The sequence below is a fragment of the Zonotrichia leucophrys genome, chromosome 22 (assembly GCF_028769735.1).
Source record: "Zonotrichia leucophrys gambelii isolate GWCS_2022_RI chromosome 22, RI_Zleu_2.0, whole genome shotgun sequence".
Lineage (NCBI taxonomy): Eukaryota > Metazoa > Chordata > Aves > Passeriformes > Passerellidae > Zonotrichia > Zonotrichia leucophrys.
In genome coordinates this window covers 1,905,544-1,918,764 of record NC_088191.1, presented here as the reverse complement: position 1 = coordinate 1,918,764, position 13,221 = coordinate 1,905,544, and the positions used below count along the sequence as shown (strand labels likewise).

The following is a 13,221-nucleotide window of genomic DNA, read 5'->3' as shown; positions in this document are numbered from 1 at the left end:
ACACACGTGTTATCTTATAAAGTTATGCAGTATTAATTTTCTCAAGTAGTGTTTTAAACAGTTTTAGGTTATAAACAATGTAAAAACAGAAATTATGATTATGCTATGTAATATACTCTATTTTATAGCAAGCACTCAGCCTGTCAGAGCTGGTGTGAGACTCCAGCAGGCACTAAAGGTGCTCTCAAACCCCTCACCCACTGTGAAAAATGAGCATTTTATGATTGGCTTTTTGCAAATATTAAGATGAATATTGTATGTGTTATGTTTCTGTGCCCAGGAAACATTTGTGAACATGGTAAACATCTGTTCCTACCTTTTGATCTTCTAAAATTACACCAAATAAAATAATAATAAAACACCACTACACATTCATGATGGACTATTCAATTTGTTTATTCCCACTGATAACTGAAGAAAATACTAAATATATCAGCTATGTATATATTTTTACAAGGAGGCATCAAAATACTTTACATAGCACCAAGTTCACTTCCATACCATGCATGCATTAGCACTGGGGAACATTCCCAGAAAATCATTAAAACTCCTGACAAGAAAAATGGAAGAAATTAAATAGGTGAGAGCATCAGCCTGTAATGTCCATGACTAAGATTGATCAACTCTCCTTGTATAAGTTGAAAATGGAATTGTTCTGCAGGCTTAAATTAAATGAAAATAAGATAAATTATTCAAATACAGCAGCAGCAATACTGCTCATGCTGTGTATTTCATGGAAGTAGTTACTAATTAGCATTTTTTTAAGTTAAACAACAGAATCCCTGTCCCAATCACAACCAGTAATGCATTATTGAAGAGAACTTTTCTCACATCCAAAATACTCATTATTTATACTCATCCATAATACTCAATATTTAAAGGGGAGGTGTAAAATAAGATTTGACAGGTTTGCATATAAAAAAGGGCAGATTGCATCTACAGGAGTGGTAGCAATGCATAAATTAATCAGACCAAACCCAAAGAAACACAGAGCACTGCAATCAATATTACAACATGTCTAGGAATAAATTCCCATGTAACAGGAGAATGGCCACCTTAGCATGGAGTGCATTTTGAAAGATTTTAAAGGATAAACTCATCATGAGCTTCAGCACTGCCCCAAGACATTAACAGGGGTGTGAGGAGATACAGAGAATAGTTAAAAATGGTATTTATTTTGTAGGAGTGCTTCATGATACTCAGCATTTTTTCATTCTGGTACTTACATAAATATAAGATACACAGAGAGATGCTGATGCCCCATCCCTGGAAACATTCAAGATTGGACTCTAAGCAATCCTCTCTAGTCAAAAATGGGACTCTAAGCAATCCTCTCTAGTCAAAGATGGGGCTCTAAGCAATCTTCTCCAGTCAGAGAACCCCTGCTCATGGCAGGGGGACTGGACAAAATGACATTTAAGGGTCCCTTCCAACCCAAATTATTCTGTGACTACACAAAAGTGAAATCTCACGGGATTTATCTTCACGACACATTCTGGTCTGTTCAAGTGCCATGGATGTGCTTTAGACATCAGTAATACAGTTTTTCAAGTAACATTCAAGGTAAGACTATGCACTTCCACACCTTTGTAAAAAGCTATGGAAATATCTTTAAGCTCTAAACCCAGACGAGCAGTTTGTTATTCACTCCGGTCCTTTGGCTCTCGGTATTTCCACTGGATATAATCAAAAATGTCTTTTTCACATTCCACTGGCAGGGCCTCTCCAGCAACTCCTGCAAGGAAATTACACAGAATCTTTGAAAGGTGGAAAAGTCTGTACCATTCAGAAATGCCAAATGCATGGCAAGATTAAGACAAAACTGGTAAAAAAAAACCTGAAGAAACCGCCCAGAAAAAAAATTCCATTGTGTTTACATGCTGATTCTTATTAATATCAAAGGAAATAATGAATTAACTTTGGGCCATGTGGTTATGCAGGTAAATAAATTTATAATTTTGTGTAGGTTTATATAATGACCTCTCCTCCAAAGCAAAGCAATTGAAGGACATGACACACCCTGTGAGAAGAGGAGGAAACCAAATATGTGCTGTGCACAGCACAGAAAAAAATAAATCTTTAAATCATTAAGACTTTAAGTAGATTAGGAGGCCCAAAGAGATAACCTTGTGTAAGCAGGCTGCACCTTCTTGCTGTAATGGTGCCCAATATCAAAAAGGACACTGTGAAAAATTCCACAAAATATTGCATTTATCAGAAGTATTTCCAAAAAATAATTGCAACCAATTGAAGGGCACCACACAAAGTGCATAACTTGGAAAGTAGGAAGAGTGGAAAGGGTGGAAAGAATGGAAAGGGTAGAAAGGAGTGGAAAGGAGTAGGAAAGGAGTAGGAAGAGTAGAAAGGAGTAGAAAGGAGTAGGAAGAAGTAGGAAGGAGTGAGGAGTAGAAGAGAAGAAGAGTAGGAAGGGGTAGGAAGAGTAGGAAGGAGAAGAAGGAGTAGGAAGAGTAGGAAGGAGTAGGAAGAGTAGGAAGGGTAGAAGGAGTAGAAAGGAGTAGAAGGAGTAGGAAGGAGTAGGAAGGAGTAAAAGGAGTAGGAAGGAGTAAAAGGAGTAGGAAGGAGTAGGAAGGAGTAGGAAGAGTAGGAGGAGTAGAAAGAGTAGAAAGAGTAGAAAGGAAGGGTAGGAAGGGTAGGAAGAGTAGAAAGGAGTAGGAAGAGTAGAAAGGAGTAGAAAGGAGTAAAAGGAGTAGGAAGGAGTAGGAAGGAGTAGGAAGGAGTAGGAAGGAGTAGGAAGAGTAGGAGGAGTAGAAAGAGTAGAAAGAAAGAGTAGGAAGGGTAGGAAGAGTAGGAAGGAGTAGAAGGAGTAGAAAGGAGTAGAAAGAGTAGGAAGAGTAGGAAGAGTAGGAGGAGTAGGAAGAGTAGGAAGGGTAGAAGGAGTAGAAAGGAGTAAAAGGAGTAAAAGGAGTAGAAAGAGTAGGAAGGAGTAGAAAGGAGTAGGAGGAGTAGAAGGAGTAGAAATATTAGAAAGAGTAGAAAGAAAGAGTACAAAGGGTAGGAAGAGTAGAAAGGGTAGAAAGAGTAGGGAGAGTAGGGAGAGGAGAAAGGAGCAGAAAGGAGCAGAAAGGAGCAGAAAGGAGCAGAAAGGAGCAGAAAGGAGCAGGAAGGAGCAGGAAGGAGCAGAAAGGAGCAGAAAGGAGCAGGAAGGATGCTCTGTGCAAGAACTCAGACTGACCCGTCACTCCCAGGCGGCGGATTGTGTACTCATTGATGGTGAATCCCATCTCCAGAGCATGAGCTCTCATGTTCTTATTGAATATATCACTGCCTGTGAAATACAGCACACCACAGTAATACTGATCTTTGGGGATAAGCCTAGAAGAAAAAGGAAAAGGGAAGACTTAGAACAAATATAATTTAAAATTCAGTATTCAGACATGTGTAGGTTTACTCTGTGCTCATGTGTGTACATTCTGCAGCCCTGTACATTTAATTTTCCCACAAACCAGATGCAAAAATGAAGGGAACTGCAGATGAAAGGAAGGTTCAGCATATCTACCCTTCCCCAGAAGTTCCTGGTGTAACTACCTGGTTATGGTGCTTGCACTCCTGCACAGAATCAGTGTCAGAGCAGGATGATAAAACAGGACACAATTCTGATATTCTATCAGAATATCATGATTTGAAGCACAGCATTATTGCTGATAACCTGCTCTAATTACTGCAGCTGTCCAGTGGCTGCCACATTTCAAAGGCATTAGAAAAACAGCAAATGGCCATGTTATGAGCACAGAAGTAGATATTTGAATGAAAATTTTATGCAAATGCCTCCTGTGTAGCAGAGAGCTGAACCAGGAGGATTTTGATCATGTACCTGATGTCAATCCTGCGGTGTGGATGAGCTGTTCCATCCCCTTTATCTGGCAGCTGGCACACTCCCTGCGAGGAAATAAGGCAAACAACAAATTCAGATGAAATTCAACAGATTTGAGAACCATCTTTACCTCCCCACCCCTAAACAACCCCTAAACAATCCTGGAAAGCAAAGTTAAATCCCTGCTGAATTGAATAAATATTTTACTGGAACAGCCAGATATCAAAATACAGCAAATCACTATTTTACACTGTTGTGAGAACTGTCCAGTGTAAATATAACTGCTGCTTAAATTTTTATTGCACCAGGAAAAATCCTCATTTCCCTGTCATTATTATCAGGCTTTTCAGTATATACAAATATCAGCAGGTTAAGAAAAGAGAAAAAGCCCTGCACTGTCAGCATGGGATCTAAAAAATTAAAGTTTTTGTAATTAATTACTTGTTTTAGGCATCTCACATAATCTCTATTACATCCTAAGTCTAGGATATAATAATAATCTAGTTTATCCATTAAAATTGACACAAAAAGAGACAAAAGTATATTGTATATTAACAAAAATCAGGAAAACACAGTTCTGAGATCAAAGCTAAATATTTCCAAGATCCTGAGGACACAATTACAGAAATGGTCACTGTGCAACTGAAGAAGTGAAGTTGTGCTGAGATCCCAGGATAAAATTGACATTATGTGATGAAGGTTGTGTCAGCAGGGTGCAGAAATACACAAATATCTGTGTATTTACTGTCTAATAAACACTGTGTATTTATATAATAATAATAGTGTGTATTAAACTTTCTAATACTGAAATCTCACCATAAGAGTTACCTGCAGGAAATTCTTAAGAGTTTAAAAAACAAACCCACATCACCCTCAGCTCCAGCAGCACAAGCAATTGGATTTATCCTGACTTCTGTCAGGAAAATAAATCCCCCCACAACATCCTGCACCACCACAAAAGCTCTTACCATGAATTTGGTGTCCCCTTTAGACAGCACATCTGTGATAAAATGGACTTTTTCCAGCTGTTCTACAACTTTATGCAAAAGTTTTGACTGGGAATAATGGTAACAAAGAAGAAGAAATTACTTAACAAATAACAAGAATATCTTACCTACATTTACTAGACAGAGGCTCCTATAAGTACAGGACATCATTATAATTATATGTACTATTCTACATGAAATTTGACCCAAATGGAAAAAAAATGTAATAAAAATAATGGGAAAAAGCTGATAAAATTACAGTTGTGCAAGATAAAAACAATTTCCACCAATATTGAGATTGCCTTTCGTTGGAAATGACAAATCTAATTCAGCTTTTAAACAACAAATCTATAGAAGGAATATAAGAAAAAAATAAACAACACTGTCATTAATACCATTTCAGAGTTGGTCCCAAAATGTTCCAAGGGCAGCAGGACAGTTTCCTATCAGCTAAATGATTTTGGCTACATAAAGAAATAATCAATCTACCATGAATTCAGCTGGATTTACAGTTCTGCATTGTTAAAGCACAGGAATTCAAGGAGTGGGGGAATATGTGGGACAGGAAGGAGAGAAGGATAAAAATAAACATATTGACTAATTCTGCAAGAGAAACACAACATAATACACAGACCTGAGAAAGAATTATAACTCCTCAAAATAAACAGGGCAATCCAAGGGAAAATTTCAATATTTTAGTAAATATAAAACCACAAAAAGCTGCAATACAAGCCTGAGACTGTAAGCAATGTACAGTTGGGATCTGTGGCATCTGAGAAAAGCACCTGTTTGGTTGATTCTGATGTGAAACTGGGATGGGTCAGGAGAACATCCATGTCACCACTTGACTCTGCACCTGGGCAAGAAAGAAGCAAAGAAAAATTCAATATACTCATATTGCTGAACATACATCTTACCTCTTGTAAACATGGTTTTCTAGCAGGGAATGGTCACTATTAGAGATATTAGCAAAACAAAAAATAATCTTAAAGTAAAAGAATTTTGTTCTTTCATCAAAAGTTTATATTCTCCATACATAAAATATCCAAGAATTTCTTGCTGTACTCTATAGCAATGAAGTAAAAACAAAGCAAACAATTCATGTTACAAGATATTGCTCTTTATGGGGGAAGGATGGAGAAGCAAGAATTTATTCTGGTGTCTCATCACTGAACTAGCTAGACAAGACAAAACCAACAGGAAAGGCCAGGTTCCAGCACAGTCTGTCAAGAAGAACAACACACACAGTAATTTGTCTTGTTGTTATCCCAAAATAAAGAAAACAAGATCACAGAGTACCAACCTCGCCTAAAACTGCCACACACTGTAGCAATGTAGCTTGGGTCCAGTTTCTCTATCTCTCTGAGCACAATTTCCTATGTGAAAAGGAAAGAAAAGTGTTTAGAGGTGGCCAGTCATTCACTGGCCATCAGTACATCACATTCCCAACAATGAGATTTTTACCTGCATTTGCAGCATTTCTTCCCTCGGGATTCTCTTCTCAAAATCTTCAAAGTATCTGCAAATATAAAAATAGAGGTATCTGAAAGAGTGGTAGGGGCAGCATCTTAAAATTTTAGTCAATTAAATGTATATCAGAGGAAAGAATACTAACTAACACTACTGTCACATCACAAAAAGCTCCTCTCATTAAACATCTTAGAAATCTTGGAAGGTGACAGTAAAAACTCACAGCTGTGGGTTTGACAATGCTCAGAACGTGGTTTCAGTATTTCCACTGTACACAAAGAGCTGCTGTGAGGTGGGAGAGGTATTACCATATAAATAAATGCTTAATGTTTACAAGCCCTCTGAAAATACAAAATACAAAAGACTCAGCCCACCAGGGAGCAGGTTCCCCATCCAGGGTCAGAGCTGGAAGGAGATAAATGGAAGCTCTCAACTCAAATACAGCTCCAGATATATTTGCTTCCATATATTCCATATATTGTAAAACACAAATTGTCAGCAAGCTGCTTGGCTGTGGAGAAAAAGAGGGCAAGTGAAACACTTTTGGCTTTATTTGGTTCACTTGCAGCTTCTGACAAACCCAGCTATAGTTTCTCCAAAACCACCACAGCCAAGACACTCAACAAACAGCACTGAAGCTGATGAATAGTGAGGGACAAACACAACATTCTCAAGTTCAGACATGCAAAGGTTACCTTGTTCACAGCACAGAAAAAAACAGCCTGGGCCTCTTTTATGCAGATTGTGAAGAAACAACTCCACAACCTCACTAAAGTGATTCTCCATGAGCTGAGGAAGTCACTTGATATGAACTTCCCAAGCCTTCCATCCCAAATGAAACAAAAGCTCTAAATAAGCTGAAAGGCAGAATGTAGAGCACAGAGAGACCCTTACTCAGCCTGTGTAAGCTCACATTACACCCTGGTGTCTGAAGGAGGAGAGACCCTTACTCAGCCTGTGTAAGCTCACATTACACCCTGGTGTCTGAAGGAGGAGAGACCCTTACTCAGCCTGTGTAAGCTCACATTACACCCTGGTGTCTGAAGGAGGAGAGACCCTTACTCAGCCTGTGTAAGCTCACATTACACCCTGGTGTGTCTGAAGGAGGAGAGACCCTTACTCAGCCTGTGTAAGCTCACATTACACCCTGGTGTCTGAAGGAGGAGAGACCCTTACTCAGCCTGTGTAAGCTCACATTACACCCTGGTGTCTGAAGGAGGAGAGACCCTTACTCAGCCTGTGTAAGCTCACATTCCACCCTGGTGTCTGAAGGAGTCACTGAAACACCAACCCTTGTACCCAAGCAAGCTTACTTCAACCCAATTCGCTGGTGATGCGTCAGCTTGTGCTCAATTTTTCTTAGATCTAGAAAAAAACATCCAAACAAAATAATTAACTGAGAACTAAACATCTTACAGGAAGTTTCTATCAATGCAAAGATGATGCACAAAAAGAGAATACAACCTCAAAGGAGGGAATTTCAAATTACCCACATAGCAGCTGACAGGATGACCACAAATGCACAGAGCATTTCCAACAAGATTTAACAGACAACCAAAAAGCCAAAATCCTTGTTACCTTCCATGTAATCTGCATGTACTTTGCTTTATATGAAAATATATGTATGAAATATGTTTATATATGAATATATTTGTGAAATATGTATATATATGAAACATGTATATATATGAATATATGTGTGAAATATGTCTATATATGAATATATGCATGAAATATGTCTATATATGAATATATACATGAAACATGTATTTATATGAATATATGCATGAAATATGTCTATATATGAATATATGTATGAACCATGTATCTATATGAATATATGAATGAAATATGTATATATATATGAATATATGTATGAAGTATGTATATATATGAACATATGTATGAAACATGTATATATATGAATATATGTATGAAATATGTATATATATGAACATATGCATGAAGTATGTATATATGAACATGTATGAAATATGTATATGAATATATACATGAAACATGTATTTATATGAATATATGCATGAAATATGTCTATATATGAATATATGTATGAACCATGTATCTATATGAATATATGAATGAAATATGTATATATATGAAATATGTATATATATGAATATATGTATGAAACATGTCTATATGAATATATGAAATATGAATATATATGAAACATGTATATATATGAATATATGTATGAAACATGTCTATATATGAACATATGCATGAAATATGTCTATATATGAATATATGTATGAAACATGTATATATATGAATATATGTGTGAAATATGTCTATATATGAATATATGCATGAAATATGTCTATATATTAATATATGTATGAAACATGTATCTATATGAATATATGTATGAAATATGTATATATATATGAATATATGTATAAAATGCCTTAAGCCTGTGCACCAGCTTTAGCATTTTACACACCCTCCTCAAAGCCTAGGGCATATTTGTTAGAAATATCACTGTGGAAGAAGCAGCTTGACAGAAAAAAAAGATTATTGGAGGGTGAAGCAAGGCCTCATATTCACACTTACCTTCTAAAGTCTTAATTCCTTCCTCAACAAACTTCCTGGCAGCAGCAGGACTGCAAAGAGACAAGGGAATCTGGCATCAGGAAAAGCAAGAATCTTACAACATCAAACAGGACATTATTTATAAGTGTGGGTTGTTTTTTTAAGACTGAGGTTGCTTGTGATGCTTACATCTTTTCAGCACACTCATTTTCAGTTTATGCTTTTGGTCAGCAGAGATCCAAAGCTTGGCCTGCACATTTTTAGCATTGTTATGACTATACAGTGATGTATAATTGTAGGAAATTAAAAAAAGTCACAGCAAATAGGCAATATTGCTTCAGACAGTAATACCAAATGCATGATAACATTGCAGCAGAGTTCTCATGGGCTTTTTGAATTTGTTTTTGTTTTGTTGCCTCCTTCAAGGCTCTGCTTCTCCTTTTATGGAAACCCTGAGGCCGAGTCTCACTTCCACAGTTCCATTCTTGACCCACATCTCTCTCCTTCCCCTCTCAGGAAGTTTCCCACTTCCACTCCTCTGCCACAAAGTCTGGAATTCATCATTCTCCACCCTTTTGTCTCATTCAATCCCATAATCACAACTACACTGTGTCACTGTGGGCACTACATCAGCAGCTCTTCATTATGTGCAATAATCCAAATTCTGCTCACAATTCCATCAAATGAACAGGAGAAGGGAAAAAAAAAAACCTAAAAACACCCCAAGAAACTTTTACCCAATGCCAGTGACTCGTGTCAGGAAATTGATAGAAGAGCTTGTATCATCCTGCCGAATCTACGAAACCAAAACAGTGAAATAAACAAACAAAAAGAAATCTTTAAGAAGATAAAAGAGCTCAGTCAGACTCTGGTTTGGAGGCTCCCTACAAAACAGCACCAAGCCTTACAATAATGCCACATGTAACAAGCCTGAAAACCCCCAACTGGCCATGCTAAAGTGAGCAGGATTAAAGCACAAACTCCAGAGCCTTCCAGCAAGATTTCCACTTCTGACAGAAGCCCTGCACATGCTGATTATGCAAGCTAAATATTTTAATAAATAGACAGTTTTGAGGCTTCTCAATCCTTGATTTCTACTTATCATACCACCACTCCTAAGAGTCTCCAGGGACAACAGGAATGTGCAGAGCACACAGACTAGTTTGCAAGTTATCAAGAAAAGCAGCTGTTGAGAAATACAGAACAGGAGAAAGACACTCACCTTTTCCAATTTACGTAGCTTTCCAGTGGATAAGAACTCATCTATCTTTTCAGCTATTTTAGCACCCACTCCATCCTAAATATTGGGGGGTGAGTACAAACAAGTTAACTCAAAAACCACTTAAAGTCAGTATATGTGGGAAGCAAGGAAAACTTCCTAGAATTCAGAGTCTAAAAAGAACTATGGGGCACCCAAGACCACAATAAAATATTGGATGGTAAAAGAGCACAAGAATTCAATGGTACAATATAAATGGCATAAACACTGTAATGCAAGGGCTATATCAAGTTTACACAGCAGTAAGTTTGAACAAGGCTTTGATTTTTACTGCTCAAGACCTCTGAATTAACAAAGGAGTGAGAGCAAAAGGAGAAGACATTTTTACAGGCAGAGGCTCAGATGGGATGCCCAGTTCCAGCTCTGGAACCCCCACAGTGGCCACACCTGGTCCGTGTCCCCAAACTCTGACTGGGGTAGCGGAAAGAGGTGCTGGGAGAAGCGAGGCTGCTCCCAAGGCTTCCAGGAACCCCGGGCACCTCATCCCCACTCTGGCTGCCCCCAAAGCTTTTCAGGAACCCTGAACACTTTATCCTCACTTCCCAGGAACCCCGGGCACCTCATCCCCGCTCTGGCTGCCCCCATCCTTCCCAGGAACCCCCGGCACCTCATCCTCACTTCCCAGGAACCCCGGGTACCTCATCCCTGCTCTGCTGCCCCCATCCTTCCAGGAACCCTGGCACCTCTCATCCCCCCCACTCTGACTGCCCCCAATGCTTTCCAGGAACCCGGCACTCATCCTCCTTCCTAGGAACCCTGGCACCTCATCCCACTCCGGCTGCCCCCAAAGCTTTCCAGGAACCCTGAACACTTCATCCTCACTTCCCAGGAATTCCCAGTACCTCATCCCCACTCCGGCTGCCCCTATCTTCCAGGAATTCCCCCTCATCCTTTCCAGGAACCCCAGCACCCATCCCAGTTCCAACTGCCCCACACTTCCCAGGAACCCCGGCACTCATCCTGTTCCCCAGGAACCCCCTGGCACCTTCACCCACTCCGGCTGCCCCCCACACTTCCCAGGAATTCCCAGCACCTCATCCCCGCTCCCCAGGCACCCCCTTCCCATCTGCTCCGGGCCCTATGCTTCGAGGCCCCCCATCCTTTCCAGGACTCCGGGCACCTCATCCCGTCCACTGCCCCCAACCTTCCCAGGAACCCCGGGCACTTCATCCTTGCTCCCCAGGAACCCCTGGCACCTTGTGCCCCGCTCCGGCTGCCCCCCATCCTTCCCAGGAGCTCCGGGCACCTCATCCCCGCTCCATCTGCCCCCACGCTTCCCAGGAGCTCCGGGCACCTCATCCCCGCTCCCCACGAACCCCCGGGCACCTCATCCCCGCTCCGGCTGCCCCAGCTCCTCCCAGGGCAGCCCACACACGAGCACCTACCAGCTTCTTGGCTTCAGCCCCGCTCTGTATCTTGCTGGGATACCGTGATATGACCGAGGCCGCTTTCCTGCGGGGCAGTGCCGGTCAGCGCCCGAACGGGCTGGAGCCCGGCACGGGGCACGGCGTGAGGGGAAGGGAGCGGTACCTGTACGCGTTGTACTTGTGGATGGCCCGGTTCACGTTGCGCTCGTAGTTGGCGAGCTCTGCGGGAGAACCGCGGTGAGAGCAGCCGGGCCGCGGCCCTTCCCACCCACAGACCCGAGCGATGGCGCACACCTACCGATGAGGAAATCGGTGATGCCTTCATTGAGGCTCTCCTGGGGAGCTTTGCGCTTGCTCATGGCCGGCACCGGCACGGAGCGGCCGCCGGGGCTGCGGGCAGCGATGGCACCGAGGCGCTTCCGGCAGTGGCGTCACGGCGCGTCCGGTGCCGGGGGCGGGCGGGGCCGCGGCTGTGGCAAACGCCGATCGCTTGTTTTTAAAATGTTAAAAGTTTAATAGTAATAAAAAAGTTTAATAGTAATGAAATGTGCTTCCGGCTGTGGCGTCACGGCGCGTCCGGTCCCGGTGCGCGGGCGGGGAACGCTCCTACTCGGCCCGCAGGCCCCCTTGCTTTAGGCCTTTCTTTTTTTATAATAAATGCTGAAATCACTTTAGTACGGGGATCCCGTTCCCGTTTTTAACGTCTACCTCGCATATGAGAGATTTTTGGCCAGTCTGCTTCAGCGGTGCTGTTCCAGGCTGAATCAGCAGCTATGATCTAACGCCGGAGCAACCCAGTTTCAAAATACCAGAATACCGAGTTCCACAATAGCAAAGTAATCTAGTTTTACAATACCAGAATAACAAGTTCCAAAATACAGCCACACACCCAATCTGTAATACATCCTCTTCCTTTTCCCCAGTAATCAATGGGTCAGCTTTCCAGGCCTTTATCTACCCCAGACTTCTCTGTGTGCTGTGACCTTGGAAGAAACCTTTACTTTTGCTTCCCTCCCAAATTTCTTTAAGGTTGCCCTCGTTCTCTCTGATGACTTTAAATCACTGGGTTTGATGTCTAGTTTATCTTCCCAAAATATAACACCTCTGACTGTGTCAAATTCCCTCCTTAATCCCCTTGGCATCTCTGATCACTGAAGACTGGAGTTAGATAAACTCTCCCAAGTAGCTTTTGACATCTTTCAAGAGGCAGATGAATGCCATACACGATCCATCATGCTTTCCTTGGTGTCAGAAAGGTTTTGCTATTAAAGATTAAGGAGGCTTGAGGTCACTCCAAATCACAATATTGCTCACTTTATAAGCCAATTTCATCCTGTCAGCTGGTATTTTGTGTTCCAGTTGCTTCAGAGGAGTCTACAGCATTCATCAATTCACTGGGGTTTAAGCACTGAGTGGTTCCTTAAATGTCTCTAAAGTCAAGCCATTTATCTTTTTCACTGTATTTTATTGTCTCTGTTTTCCCTGACTTACAAACCTCCAGCACAACAGTGAGTTCTGCTTGCTTTGAGAGCTGGTGCCTCACAATGGGATCCTGAAGAAAGAAATCCTTGGGTAATGAAACCCCTCTACCTATTTTAAACAAAAAGGATAAAAAGAAAAAATTAGAGGTCAAAACACAGTTTTGAGGTCCAAAAGATTATTGTTAAGTATTTCTCAGACTCAACACTGAGCTTTCCAAGCCCAAATCCTTATTTATATAATACAAGCCTCAAA

At 41.0% G+C, this 13,221-nt stretch overlaps 1 protein-coding gene across 1 annotated transcript; it reads right to left on the bottom strand.

The window, feature by feature from the left end:
• Positions 1-375: 375 nt before the first annotated feature.
• Positions 376-11,947, bottom strand: POLB (DNA polymerase beta). Its single transcript, XM_064731183.1, has 14 exons — positions 11,786-11,947; positions 11,651-11,708; positions 11,506-11,572; positions 10,064-10,138; positions 9,579-9,637; positions 8,863-8,912; positions 7,602-7,653; positions 6,283-6,337; positions 6,122-6,194; positions 5,604-5,674; positions 4,801-4,887; positions 3,833-3,897; positions 3,194-3,333; positions 376-1,735 (listed from the first exon to the last, which is right to left on the bottom strand). Exons 1-14 carry the CDS (start codon positions 11,844-11,846, stop codon positions 1,641-1,643), a joined length of 1,008 nt encoding a protein of 335 aa, XP_064587253.1. The 5' UTR covers positions 11,847-11,947; the 3' UTR covers positions 376-1,640.
• Positions 11,948-13,221: the final 1,274 nt, after the last annotated feature.

Coding starts and splice junctions, on each gene's coding strand:
- POLB (XM_064731183.1), bottom strand. CDS start 11,846: ATGAGCAAGCGCAAAGCTCCCCAGGAGAGCCTCAATGAAGGCATCACC. Junction 4,888..5,603: donor CATCAGAATCAACCAAACAG/GTGCTTTTCTCA, acceptor CATTATTCCCAG/TCAAAACTTTTGCATAAAGT. Junction 1,736..3,193: donor CCGCCGCCTGGGAGTGACGG/GTCAGTCTGAGT, acceptor ATTTCCTTGCAG/GAGTTGCTGGAGAGGCCCTG.